The sequence below is a fragment of the Brassica napus genome, chromosome C1 (genome assembly GCF_020379485.1).
Source record: "Brassica napus cultivar Da-Ae chromosome C1, Da-Ae, whole genome shotgun sequence".
Taxonomy (NCBI): Eukaryota; Viridiplantae; Streptophyta; class Magnoliopsida; order Brassicales; family Brassicaceae; genus Brassica; species Brassica napus.
In genome coordinates, this window is record NC_063444.1 from 17,532,334 (window position 1) to 17,543,892 (window position 11,559).

The 11,559-nt window shown below is 29.1% G+C and overlaps 1 protein-coding gene and 1 long non-coding RNA gene across 2 annotated transcripts; both read right to left on the bottom strand.

The window, feature by feature from the left end:
- Positions 1-1,385: 1,385 nt before the first annotated feature.
- On the bottom strand, positions 1,386-4,545 carry LOC125580934. Its single transcript, XR_007318652.1, has 2 exons — positions 1,938-4,545; positions 1,386-1,679 (listed from the first exon to the last, which is right to left on the bottom strand). It is a non-coding gene; the product is annotated as an uncharacterized LOC125580934 (long non-coding RNA).
- Positions 4,546-6,767: 2,222 nt separating this feature from the next.
- On the bottom strand, positions 6,768-7,434 carry BNACNNG40280D. The gene has a single exon (XM_013835109.3). The coding sequence runs from the start codon at positions 7,323-7,325 to the stop codon at positions 6,945-6,947; it is 381 nt and encodes a 126-aa protein (XP_013690563.1). The 5' UTR covers positions 7,326-7,434; the 3' UTR covers positions 6,768-6,944.
- Positions 7,435-11,559: the final 4,125 nt, after the last annotated feature.

The following is an 11,559-nucleotide window of genomic DNA, read 5'->3' on the forward strand; positions in this document are numbered from 1 at the left end:
TCCATACTTTTATATTTGTGATTCCTCAACCCACTGTCTATTTTTATTCTAAATTTTTTAATATTCTAAGTTAACATGATATCCACTTAATACCAAACTAGATCTTAATCCGCGCAACCGCGCGAATTTTTTTTTTCATTTATTTTTATATAAACATTTTGTTTTCAATTCTAAATTGGTATATATTATAATATATATGTGTCTATCAATTTTTAAAACATAATAAGCATACGGTATATTTTTTCATTGAATAGATTGTTTCAAATTTTCACACGTATTTGTATCTTCTTATATATATATATTTTCGGATTATTATTTCATTATTAAAATCGTAACTATATATATATATATATATATATTAGTAAAATATTGTTTTATTGTCATAGTCAAAAATATTGTAACATTTCACAAATTTAGAATTTTTTTAAAAAATTAAACTTTTTGCTTCATAGATTTATATTATTGAGTAAATAATTAAACATTTAGTTTTTATTTAATTTTTAAAATAAACTATATAGTTAATCTGTTTTCATTGGTTTAAGGTAGTAAAGATTAATCATTGTTAGATAATATGATTTTTGTTATTTAAAAAAAATATTTATAATTTTAAAAGTTTACATCGACAAATATTTAAATAATTAACATATGGATGTATAGTATTACAACATTAAATTATATCTATTTAATTTATACTATTTATAAATCCAATGGATCATCTATTGTTTAGATCCAATTATTGATATCCCAATAAAAATTTCTGGTAAGCTCAAAATTTAAATGATAAGATTAGAGATTAAATGTAATATGATTTTCTAGGAATATGTCCATTAAGTCTATTTTTAAAAAAATTACACATGAATCAATGTAATGACTTCTGTTTTAATATATAAGATATTCACTACAAGAAAACATATTTATTACAAGGGTCATATTTTTTGTTAATTCGTTGTAATAGAAGGGTTACAACGAATTAACAAGGAATAGCGTTTCGTTGTAAAACGTCCGTCGTAATGCAAGATTCGTCGTAACTTCCATGTAACATTTACGACGAAATAAATTCGTTGTAAAAGCGAAAGAGAGTATTTCGTCGTAGTTTCGTAGTTACGCTTCATCGTAAAAGACTCGTATAGTTTCCTTGTAAAGTCGTCTTTAAGTACTTGTACAATTTACGACGAATTTACAAGTCTTTTAATGTAAAGTCCTTGTAATATTTACAAGGAATTTACAAGTATTTCCTAGTAAATTTCCCGTAAGGAATTTACAAGTATTTCCTAGTAAATTTCCCGTAAAGATTACGAGGATTTTACAAGGAAGTACTTGTAAAATCCTCGTAATCTTTACGAGAAATTTACATCTCATTGTCATATTATTATATTATTATGAAATATTCAAAATCAAAATATATAATTTATAAAATAAAATATTGAAAATTAAAATATTTTTTTTAAAAAATATATAAATTTCATAAAATAATATTCAAATTACTAATAGAAAACAAAAAAATTGAAAAATAAAAAGCTAAGGGAGAACGCCGTCGAAGTAGTTGTTGGAGGTGTTTCTTCATGGAGAGTCTCGTACTTCATCTATGGGTTCCGTCTCGAAGAGTAGGATGAAGTCTTCCTTGTGGCTTCATTGATGAAGCTTATTCATACCGTCAGTTCCATCTTTTTAGGAGCCACCTTGAAAAAAGAAACATATTAATATAATTAATTACATAAAATTATAAGAAAATAAAATATATTTAATTTTTTTAAAAAAATATTTAATCAGTCGTTTAAATGCCTCAACCTAATATTTGAATATAGTTTTGTTACCTAAAATTACCACCTAAACTAACCACCTAATCTAATTAACTAAACTAATCACCTAAACTAATTACCTAAACTAACCACCTAAACTAACCACCTAAACCTAAATTAATATTAAAAACAACATACCTTTGAGAGAAGGAGAGGAGTGGTTTGAGATGAATGAAGGAGGCATTCCTCATTCATGTGTCGAGTTTATATAAGAAAACAACATTCCTCGTAAAGTCGTCGTAATTTTACGAGGAATCTACCATGCCCGCGTTTTTAGTGTTACGAGGAATCTACCAGGTCCGCGTTTTTAGAATTACAATGAATTTACAAGGAATATTTACGACGAATTTACAAGGAAAATTTTACGACGAATTTACAAGGAAAGCTTTACAATGAAATTACAAGGAAAGCATTACAACGAATTTACAAGGACACATATATTACGAGGAATCTACCAGGCCCGTGTGTTTTCTATTACGACGAATTTACTAGGACTATATCTGAAACCCCGAAAATCAAATCCCTAAACCCCAAAATCACTTATCTATTTACACCATACCCTTTTACCACATCATCCCCTTTATCATATTTTTTCTTAAACCCTAAACTCCAATTGAATCCTTAAAACGCAAGTTATAAGTACTATAATCAAACAACCACTTGATAGCAAATAATCAAATTATTCTGTAATCTCTAAACCGAGGGTATGAAATGAAGTTAACTTGCTTGAGAATTCTTACAACAAAATCAGTTTGGTAAAACAGCTTAAACACGTTTTCACCAAAAATAATGGTAACATGTTTCGTGAAAAAAATCCTTGTAAAGTTACAACGAATTCACAAGGAAAGCATTACAACGAATTTACAAAGAAAAAATTACAACAAATTTACAAGGACACATGTTTACGACAAATCTACCAGGCCCGCGTTTTTAGAGTTACAACAAATTTGCAAGGGAGCATTACAACGAATTTACAAGGAAATTTTTACAACGAATTTACAAGGAAATGATTACAACGAATTTATAAGGACACGTGTATTACAAGGAATATACCAGGCCCGTGTTTTCCATTACGACGAATTTACTACGACTATATCTGAATCCCTAAAAATCAAATCCCTAACCCCCAAAGTCTCTTACCTATAACCTCATATCCCTTTTACCCCATTCCCCCATTCTCCCATTTATCCTATTTTCTCTTAAACCCTAAACTCCAATTAAATCCTTAAAAGCCAACAAATAATTATTATAACCAAACAATATACACTTGCATTAAGTCTTAAACTGATTTATATATTTTTTTAAAATATTTAAAACATATATTACATCATTCTGAATCATTCGAGTTTTCAACAATATCAGTACAATGATTATCATCGCTTGCATCGAACTCTTCTTCACTTTCTTCATCCGTCATATCGTCGAAAAGATCTTCATATTGACGGTTATCCACATCAATTAGAAGGATGTCATCAGTTTGTTGTTCAGATACTTCCACTTCAGTGATACACACTTCTTCTTGCAAAAGTGATTCTTCTCTAGCAACTATTCGTTCACTAGGTGTAACTTTGATAGCAGGTAATCAAGTTATTCCAAAATCTCTAAACCGAGGGTATCAGTTTGGTAAAGCATTCTTAAAATACGTTTTCACAAAAATTAATGGTAACATGTTTCGTCGTAAAAGCCTTGTAAAGTTACAAGGACTTTACAACGAATTTTCTCTTTCCTCGTAAAATCGACGTAAATTTACATGTAAATTACCACGAAACATTTTCCTTGTAACTTTACTACGACTTTACGACGAAATTCAGTTTTGTCGTAAAATCGTAGTAATTTTCTCGTAAATTTACGAGGAATATATTTCCTCGTAATTTTTCCTCGTTAAAGGTATGGTTTCTTGTAGTGATTGCTCACGTTTAATGTAAACCAATTTTCACAATAGTAGGTTATCACATACTATAATGGGCCATTAATTAAAACTATGCACATAGTGTAATCTTCATTGACAATGGATGATATGCACGGCTTCTTCTATGTGTATGCATATATTTTTTTAAAAACATGAGTAAGCACATATTTACGTATTCCATTAATGTATATTTTTTTTCTGGAAAAATATTTATGTATAATTTTGCTGTCGTATTCCTATACTATGTCAGATTTGTATTAATAAGAATCATGTTTTCATATATTATAATGAAAATTTATAATCTGATACTACAGCATGCATATGTCATACAAAGTATAATATATATATTTTTAAACCAAAATATTATAATATATTTAAACCAATTTTAATTATATACATTTTTTAATATTCCTAATTTATTTACTAATGAAGTTATTTGGAATATCTATATTATTAAAACTAGGGCTGAGCCAAAATTCCGAATCCGAAGAACCGAACTGAACCCGACCCGAAAAAATAGTACCGAACCTAAACCGAAATTGATTAAATATCCGAACGGGTTCAAAGTTTTGCTATCTAAAGAACCGGAACCGAATCTGACCCGAACCAAAGTATTCCGGGTACCCGAATGTATCCGAAATTAATTTCTATACCCCCTTATATAAATATATTTTAGATTTAATGTCTATTAAAAACATCCAAAATATATAAGATATTTTTAAATTGTCCAAAATACTTTAAAATATATACAAATAGTCAAAAATAAATGTCTGAAATAGTTAAAATACACTCAAAACACCAAAAATATTTGAACTATCTATTGATTATCTATCCAAATATTCAAACCAAATCAAATTATATGTTAAGTTTAGGTATTTTGACATATGTTATTCAAATTTTTATGTAATATAATATTTCGTTTATAGATTTTGAGAAATTTAAAGTATATAATGAATTTTAAAATTTTAAAAACAATTTTAACGGGTGATCCGAACCCGAACCGAGTCCGCAAAGATACGAATCAAACCCAAACCGTAATTTAGAAATATTCGAATGGGACTGAAATCTTTGACTCCGAAAACTCGAAACCCGAATAGATCCGAACCGAACCCGAATGGGTACCCGAACTCCCACCCCTAATTAAAACAGAAACATTATGTTGAACCTAACATTTATTTTGTCATTTTTAAATAAATACCTTTCTATTTTATAGTTAAACCTACATTAAATCACAACTAATATTTCTTTCTTTATACTACTATCCATGTTTCCAAACAATATACCTCTTTCTTTATACTACTATCCATGTTTCCAAACAACACTATGATTAATCTTGTGCCAAACAATATAAAATATTATAACTCATCTTTTCAATAATTTCTCACAGTTTTCTTTCAAATTATTTAAATAAATTAAATAATTGGAAATCAAATAATTTATAAAACAACGAAAATAAATAGAACTTATTTTTACAGGTTTAAATACTACAAAAACATTTCAATCAATAGTATATCAATTAAATTAACATATTATTTATTTATATTTACTTAATAATAGTTATATCATTTATTTAAATAACATAATAATTCAATAATAGCCATTACATAAAAAAATATATAAACGTTATACATTGTACAATAAATATAATAACGAAAATAATTATGAAAATGTTCAAAATATATTTTAATAAATAGAAAAATGCTTAACACTAATTGTTAACAACAAATTTGAACTGATTATAATATAAATTATTAACAAGATATATTACACAAAAAAATATAATAAAATTAATTAAGCTATATAAAAAGGAGTAATATGATCAAGACATATTTATAGTTGTTAATTATTTTTATATCTATCAAAATTGTATAGAAACGTCCTAATTTCATACAATTGCAAAACAATGAACTTTAAAATTTGGATTAAAATGTGAAAAATTATGGAACTATAACAATTTAAATCAAATTGCATTACACATCGGTCATCCATCGGTTTCAATCGGTTAGTTTATGGTTTTAGTAATTTTTTAAAATATGTATATTTTAAAAAACCTAAATCAAATTATCGAATCACCGGATTAACCAGTTTGACGCGGGTCCAGGTTGAATTTAAAAGCATTGTTTAAATCCAAAAATATTTTAAATACACAGTTTTTTTACAAAATAACAATATATTTATTAAATTAATAGTGAAATTTTTCATCATATATGATTATTAAAAGCCCTACTTATAGATTGGATGGTAGTGTTTAGCTCAAGAGCCAATAATATATAACCAATCAGCTACTTTGTTGCAAGTCTATGTCTAACGTTAAATTACAGATCTGAAATACTTGATTCTCTTCTACTGTAATCAATATCTAAACTAGAGATCATCAAGCGAGTATCAGTTAAGCCTTCGATTTATTGCCTGAACCAAAGCATACCAGTTTTCTCATTTGTTAATTATCACTTAGAACCAACAATAGCACCTAACTTCAAAATTTGTGAAACTTGATTTGCAAATATAAGATCCAATATATAACACCAAGTTTAGTTGCGGGTGGTCAGCTACTAAAAATATAATACTGGATTGAATATATTCTTTTAAAATCTGGCTATAATTGAATGGCACTTACTTTTGATATCTCTATCTCTCTCTCGTTATTACTGACGTATGAAAGAGTTAAAGAGTATTGTCTCAAATACATGCAAGTAAGTTTTGATTGTGATTGACATTTTTTTTATCATGACCCGTATGAGATTTTCACTATTTCTAAAAAAATATATAACATTGAATTTTCTTGAGAAGCAAAAGCAGGGTTTGAACATGCGCAAGCGCAGGCCAACATGAATCTAATTTCAAGTACATGTACCTTACAATGGCCTTTTTGGCTAGAGTTAAGTTCCAAGTATATAAAAAGTAGAGAGACAGAACATTATCTTACGTATAAGTCGATATCAAGTTGAGGGAAGATGGTAATTAAGTTGGCAACCATTCAAAAACAAGAACAAATAACTCAATGAGTACGTAGATCATTGTCAACGTAGCCAACGTAATATAAAATAGATCATAAGCAGTAGCTCCGAAATAGTTAATAATATATTTGATCGCATTTGACCCTTCCATATTACATATCATCACCACCTACAAGACTCCGTAAAAGAGAATACCGACCAAAAAGGTTATACATACATATTTCTAAATTAGAAACAAAACAAAACAACAAAAGATGGAGAGGAGCAATTTTTATGAGTTTAGAGACGCAGAGACGTGTCAACGTCATCGTATCTATCAATCCCAACCACCTTATTCTCGTCCTTTTTTGGCCAGTGATGATAAAATTTAGGCTTTTCAATGGAATCAGAAGTGGAGTGAGGGCACAAGGAGAGGGAGAGGAGCTGCTGTGACGAGCTTGTTTGAGAGTTTAGAGGTAGAAACTGGAAGAAACAAAAACTCACGGGTTCCCTGTAATATTGTGAGATATTGTTGTCTTGGTGGTTAGGTTTAGGGTTAAGGAGCTCTCGTTCAGCTCTTAACTCTCGCGCTTTCTGAAGTTGTCTGAATCTTTCTTGAAGCAAGACGATTGAAGACTGGATTACCATTTGTTCTTTGCGGTCTCTTACCATTGAATTCATGACGTGCAAAGTATAATAATAGTAATAATGGTAATGATATGAGTCGTGGAGGGTGTGTTGCTATAGGGTTTGGGGCCATGTTACGTGCATCATGCCTATTTATATATGGATGAAAGTGGTCGACATTTCTTATTATTTAATCTGCATGAGAATATTACAAAATAAATAAAACGTATATAGGGTTGTTGAGTAGTTCGACGAAATTCCAAAAGGAAGAGAATCAGGAGTAAAGTGGGAAGAGAACAAGAGGAAGAAGGCAAAAGGGACAATCTAAGGATTGTAAAAAGAGAATGTATTATGTGTGAGTGGATATTTGCATATTTGAAATTATTTTTTGAAGCAACAAAAAAAGTTGGCCAAAGTAGAAGATGGCTGGGAGGAAAATGACAAGAATAATGTTTCAAGACTTTCAAGGGAAGCACATGGATTGGTTTGCTTGGATGATTATTGAGTTGTATAAACCCCCTTTTTTCATGCTTCCCACTTACCTCCTCCTAAGGGTTCTTTTTGTAATGGAAACTTTTCTTTGCCACGGATCTAGATTGTTTATATATTGTCAATGCTTGAAATGAATCTAGAATAATATATATATATATATACTTTTTATTGTTAATGTTTGAACTTTTTTTTTTGAAACTGGTTAATGTTTGAACTTTAATCTTATACTTTTTTTTTTTGCTTGTAACAGAACTTAAATCTTATACATAATGAATTTTTCAATGGTGGATTGTCAAGCTAAAATACATGAAAAAATCTTGCATATGTAAATATGTAATGTAAGGAGATATGCATAACCATTGATAGCTCGTATTCATATCTTCTATATTCAAGAAAATCAAATGATATTTTACTTTTCATTGGAAAGAAAAGTGAATAAGAAAAGGGAGTGACAAAAGGGTTTAGGAGAGATTTTGGTGGCTTGGGAGATGGTGAAATGGAGCCACTTATTTGTCTCTACATCAAATCTCTCGGTGGAATTTAAAGTTATATTATTGGCATATAATTTAAAATGAAACACATTTTAAAGCAGTGTCAAAAGTTGTTAATGTTTTCTATAAATTAGTTGATCCACTTTTATGTTTTTAACTTCTTATGATTTGGCAAGTAGGAAAAAGTATATAAAACTGGTCCTATACATTGGAAAAAAGACAAAAGGAGTTCAGGAGTAGGAAATAATGATATCAGGATATAATAGAATGTGTTTTGATAGATAAATAATTGTGAAAAAGACCACTCGTTTTTACTCAAAGACATTCTCCCCGATCTCCTCGTTTTCTCTCGATTGAAATGATAATCTAAGCTCCTTTCCATGATGACATAATGATAAAGCGTAAGTGTATAGATCGAGCACTGACACAAACTTATATATGATCATTCTGCTTAAATGTGTCTCTCTTGCTTTTGATTAGTTAGGTTCATTTGGTAAATTTAATCGTAACAGTTTCTAACAAAAATAGGCGAGACAGTATAGCTAGAAAATGGAGCGGGGTTGAAAAGAAAGAAGTGGACATGGGGATATAAAGTCTGAAAGGCACATCAAAAGTGGTGGGAGCAAATTTTTGTCGGGAAGTAATTGGAATGTAATGGCATGCATACACCAAAGCTGAAGATGCTACGACGTTTAGGATTTGGATTTACATTGTTTCACTCTTTAGTGTTTCTGCTTCGGTATCTGCGAACTTATCGATAATGCTCTGATTTGATGATAAACCCAATTAGATAGATGGTTGTAACATAATTTTAATTAAGTGGGATCGGATGAGACAAAACATAAAATGTCTTTAGATTAGTTGAGAGAGATTAGGGACAACGCGTGCTTATTTCTTCTACTCCCATTACAACCACTCCGCGTAAAAATAAATATGTTTTAACATTTTTTTTTTAAATTACCCTCCATGCTGTACTTCATTTACCCTAGACATTCCAAACCTTTCCTTTTTTGTCCTTACGATCAGTGCCACCATTTTCGCTACTTGTATATGATTAATTTAATATCAGCATTTGAGTTCCTTATTAGATTGTTCCTCGGGACTAATACCAAGACAATAACCCATCATATGGATGAGCAAGTACTTGTAAAATATCATATTAACACACACACAAGTTGATGAGGTTTAGTAATGTGCCTACTTCCACAACATAAACAAGCAATTATTTCGGAAAATTTATACCTGACTAGACTTATAGTATTACTCAACTAAGAAACACTACAGTTTTGACATTAACCAATTTGTAGCCTTCAGTCAGATATACACATCTCCAGTTCAGATTCAAACATGAATGTTAAAATGCATCCTACATTTGTAATTTAAGTTTTCACAGATTTATGATTGTGTCGAGGTGGTGCTGTATGAGAAGATAATGACTTTGTTAATTTGCAGAATTCAACTTACAACAATGATGGGATATTGAGAATTTATTATCACAATAATTATTTGGATGTGAATTAAGTTCTTACATTACAAATCAAATTCAATTGATTATGCACTTATTTGCCACTTAATTCATCTAACCAGTATCAATGGATAATATATTTTTGTCAACTTTGTCAATAAAAAAAATTAAAAGGAATTAACCTTAAAAACTAATCTTTTGACATGTGTTGTATTTGCTAAATTCCAAAGCCTGAAGCCTAACCTCAGCTTTGATATATTTTTCGCAACATATGAAAGAAGCTGTAACTTTATATTTTTTGCTGTAAAAATAAAACTGTAATTTTTTTTGGTGTGGTTGTAAATAATTTAGCTGTAGGTTGGAAAAGATTTAGTGACCTACATATAAATTTTCTAAAACAAAAATAAGTGCTTTAGATTTATTGCTTTCCACAACTAAAAATAAACAAAAAAGAAAAAAAAAATTGTAGCTTTTAAAAAAATTTACAAAGTATGATTAGTAAAATTTTATGCTTTAGAAATAATCTGGGATATAGAAAGCATTTGCCAATCAACCCCATAATGTGCAGATCGAAAGATTTGAGCTTTGTTATGGATTTTTCATTTTTTATATATGATGATTTTTACCCTATGTTCCTAATGTGTGACATTTACAAATGTTGCATTTTAAACTATACAATAAATTAATTTTAGACTTCCATCTATAATTCAAAAGAACTCTTTTTTTTGAAAAAAAAAATTAAATTTGATTCAAAAGAAAATAAGCTTTTTTACAACAGATGTTACTTTGGCTCTTACATTTCAAAATAGTAAAAGAGTTATGATCTCACTATGTTCTCACATAAGTAATCCAAAGTTGGAAAGCGCTCTCCAAGCTCTTATCTTTTCCCTTAAGGGACATAATTATGTTCTTAACAAGCCTGTCAATGGTTCTGCAAAGATTTTCTAGTGTCCTTAGATGCTCTCCATGCTTCCTTGAATTTCTCTCCTTCCAAATCATATATACTGCAGTCTGGAAGACATAGCGAGCTATAAAGATTCTTACTCGCGAACTTGGTGGCTGTGCCATAAAGAGCAGAGTGGCATTCCAGTCTGCAGTGTAATGAATCCCCATGATAGCACTCATCAGCTTATTCCAAAGAGTAGAAGAGACGTACACGCGAAGAACTCAGTCTTTGACATATAAATAAATACCTTTTAACGTATATTAGAACACGTTGTGTGCAAATAGTTCTGAATTTATTCCAGTAGTCTATGTATTTTCTATGCAAATAAGGAGAGTAACCCACAACTCTCAAATCGGAAAGCTGAGATGTATAACACATGTACCCGGACACTGCGAAGGCTTATTTAAACAAAGAAAAAGTCCAACCAGCCAGAGAGTCGGGTTATAAGTATATAACAGCCCAATAAAGCCCTGTTGAAGAAGGTTAACTCAATAGTTACCATTTTTACACTTAAGGGCTTGAATCTATGCTAATAATAAAAGACACATTTTGAAACTCCATACATAAAAAAAAAATCATTATGCCAAAAGAAGTTATGTGGTATTATTATTAAAAATAAAAAAATAATTATTAAGTAAATATATAATATAAAAAAATAAATATACAATAAAAAATTAAAAAAAAATAAAAAAATTACATTAAAAATCTGTAAATAAATAATAAGTAAATATACAATATAAAAAATATAAATATTACATTAAACATCTATCATAATATTATTATTTGATATAAAATCAAGAAAGCTATAATAAGTAAATATACAAGATAATAAAAAATAAACAATAAATAAATATACAATTAAAAAATGAGAAAACTAAAAATTAAACATCTCTC

Coding starts and splice junctions, on each gene's coding strand:
- BNACNNG40280D (XM_013835109.3), bottom strand. CDS start 7,325: ATGAATTCAATGGTAAGAGACCGCAAAGAACAAATGGTAATCCAGTCT.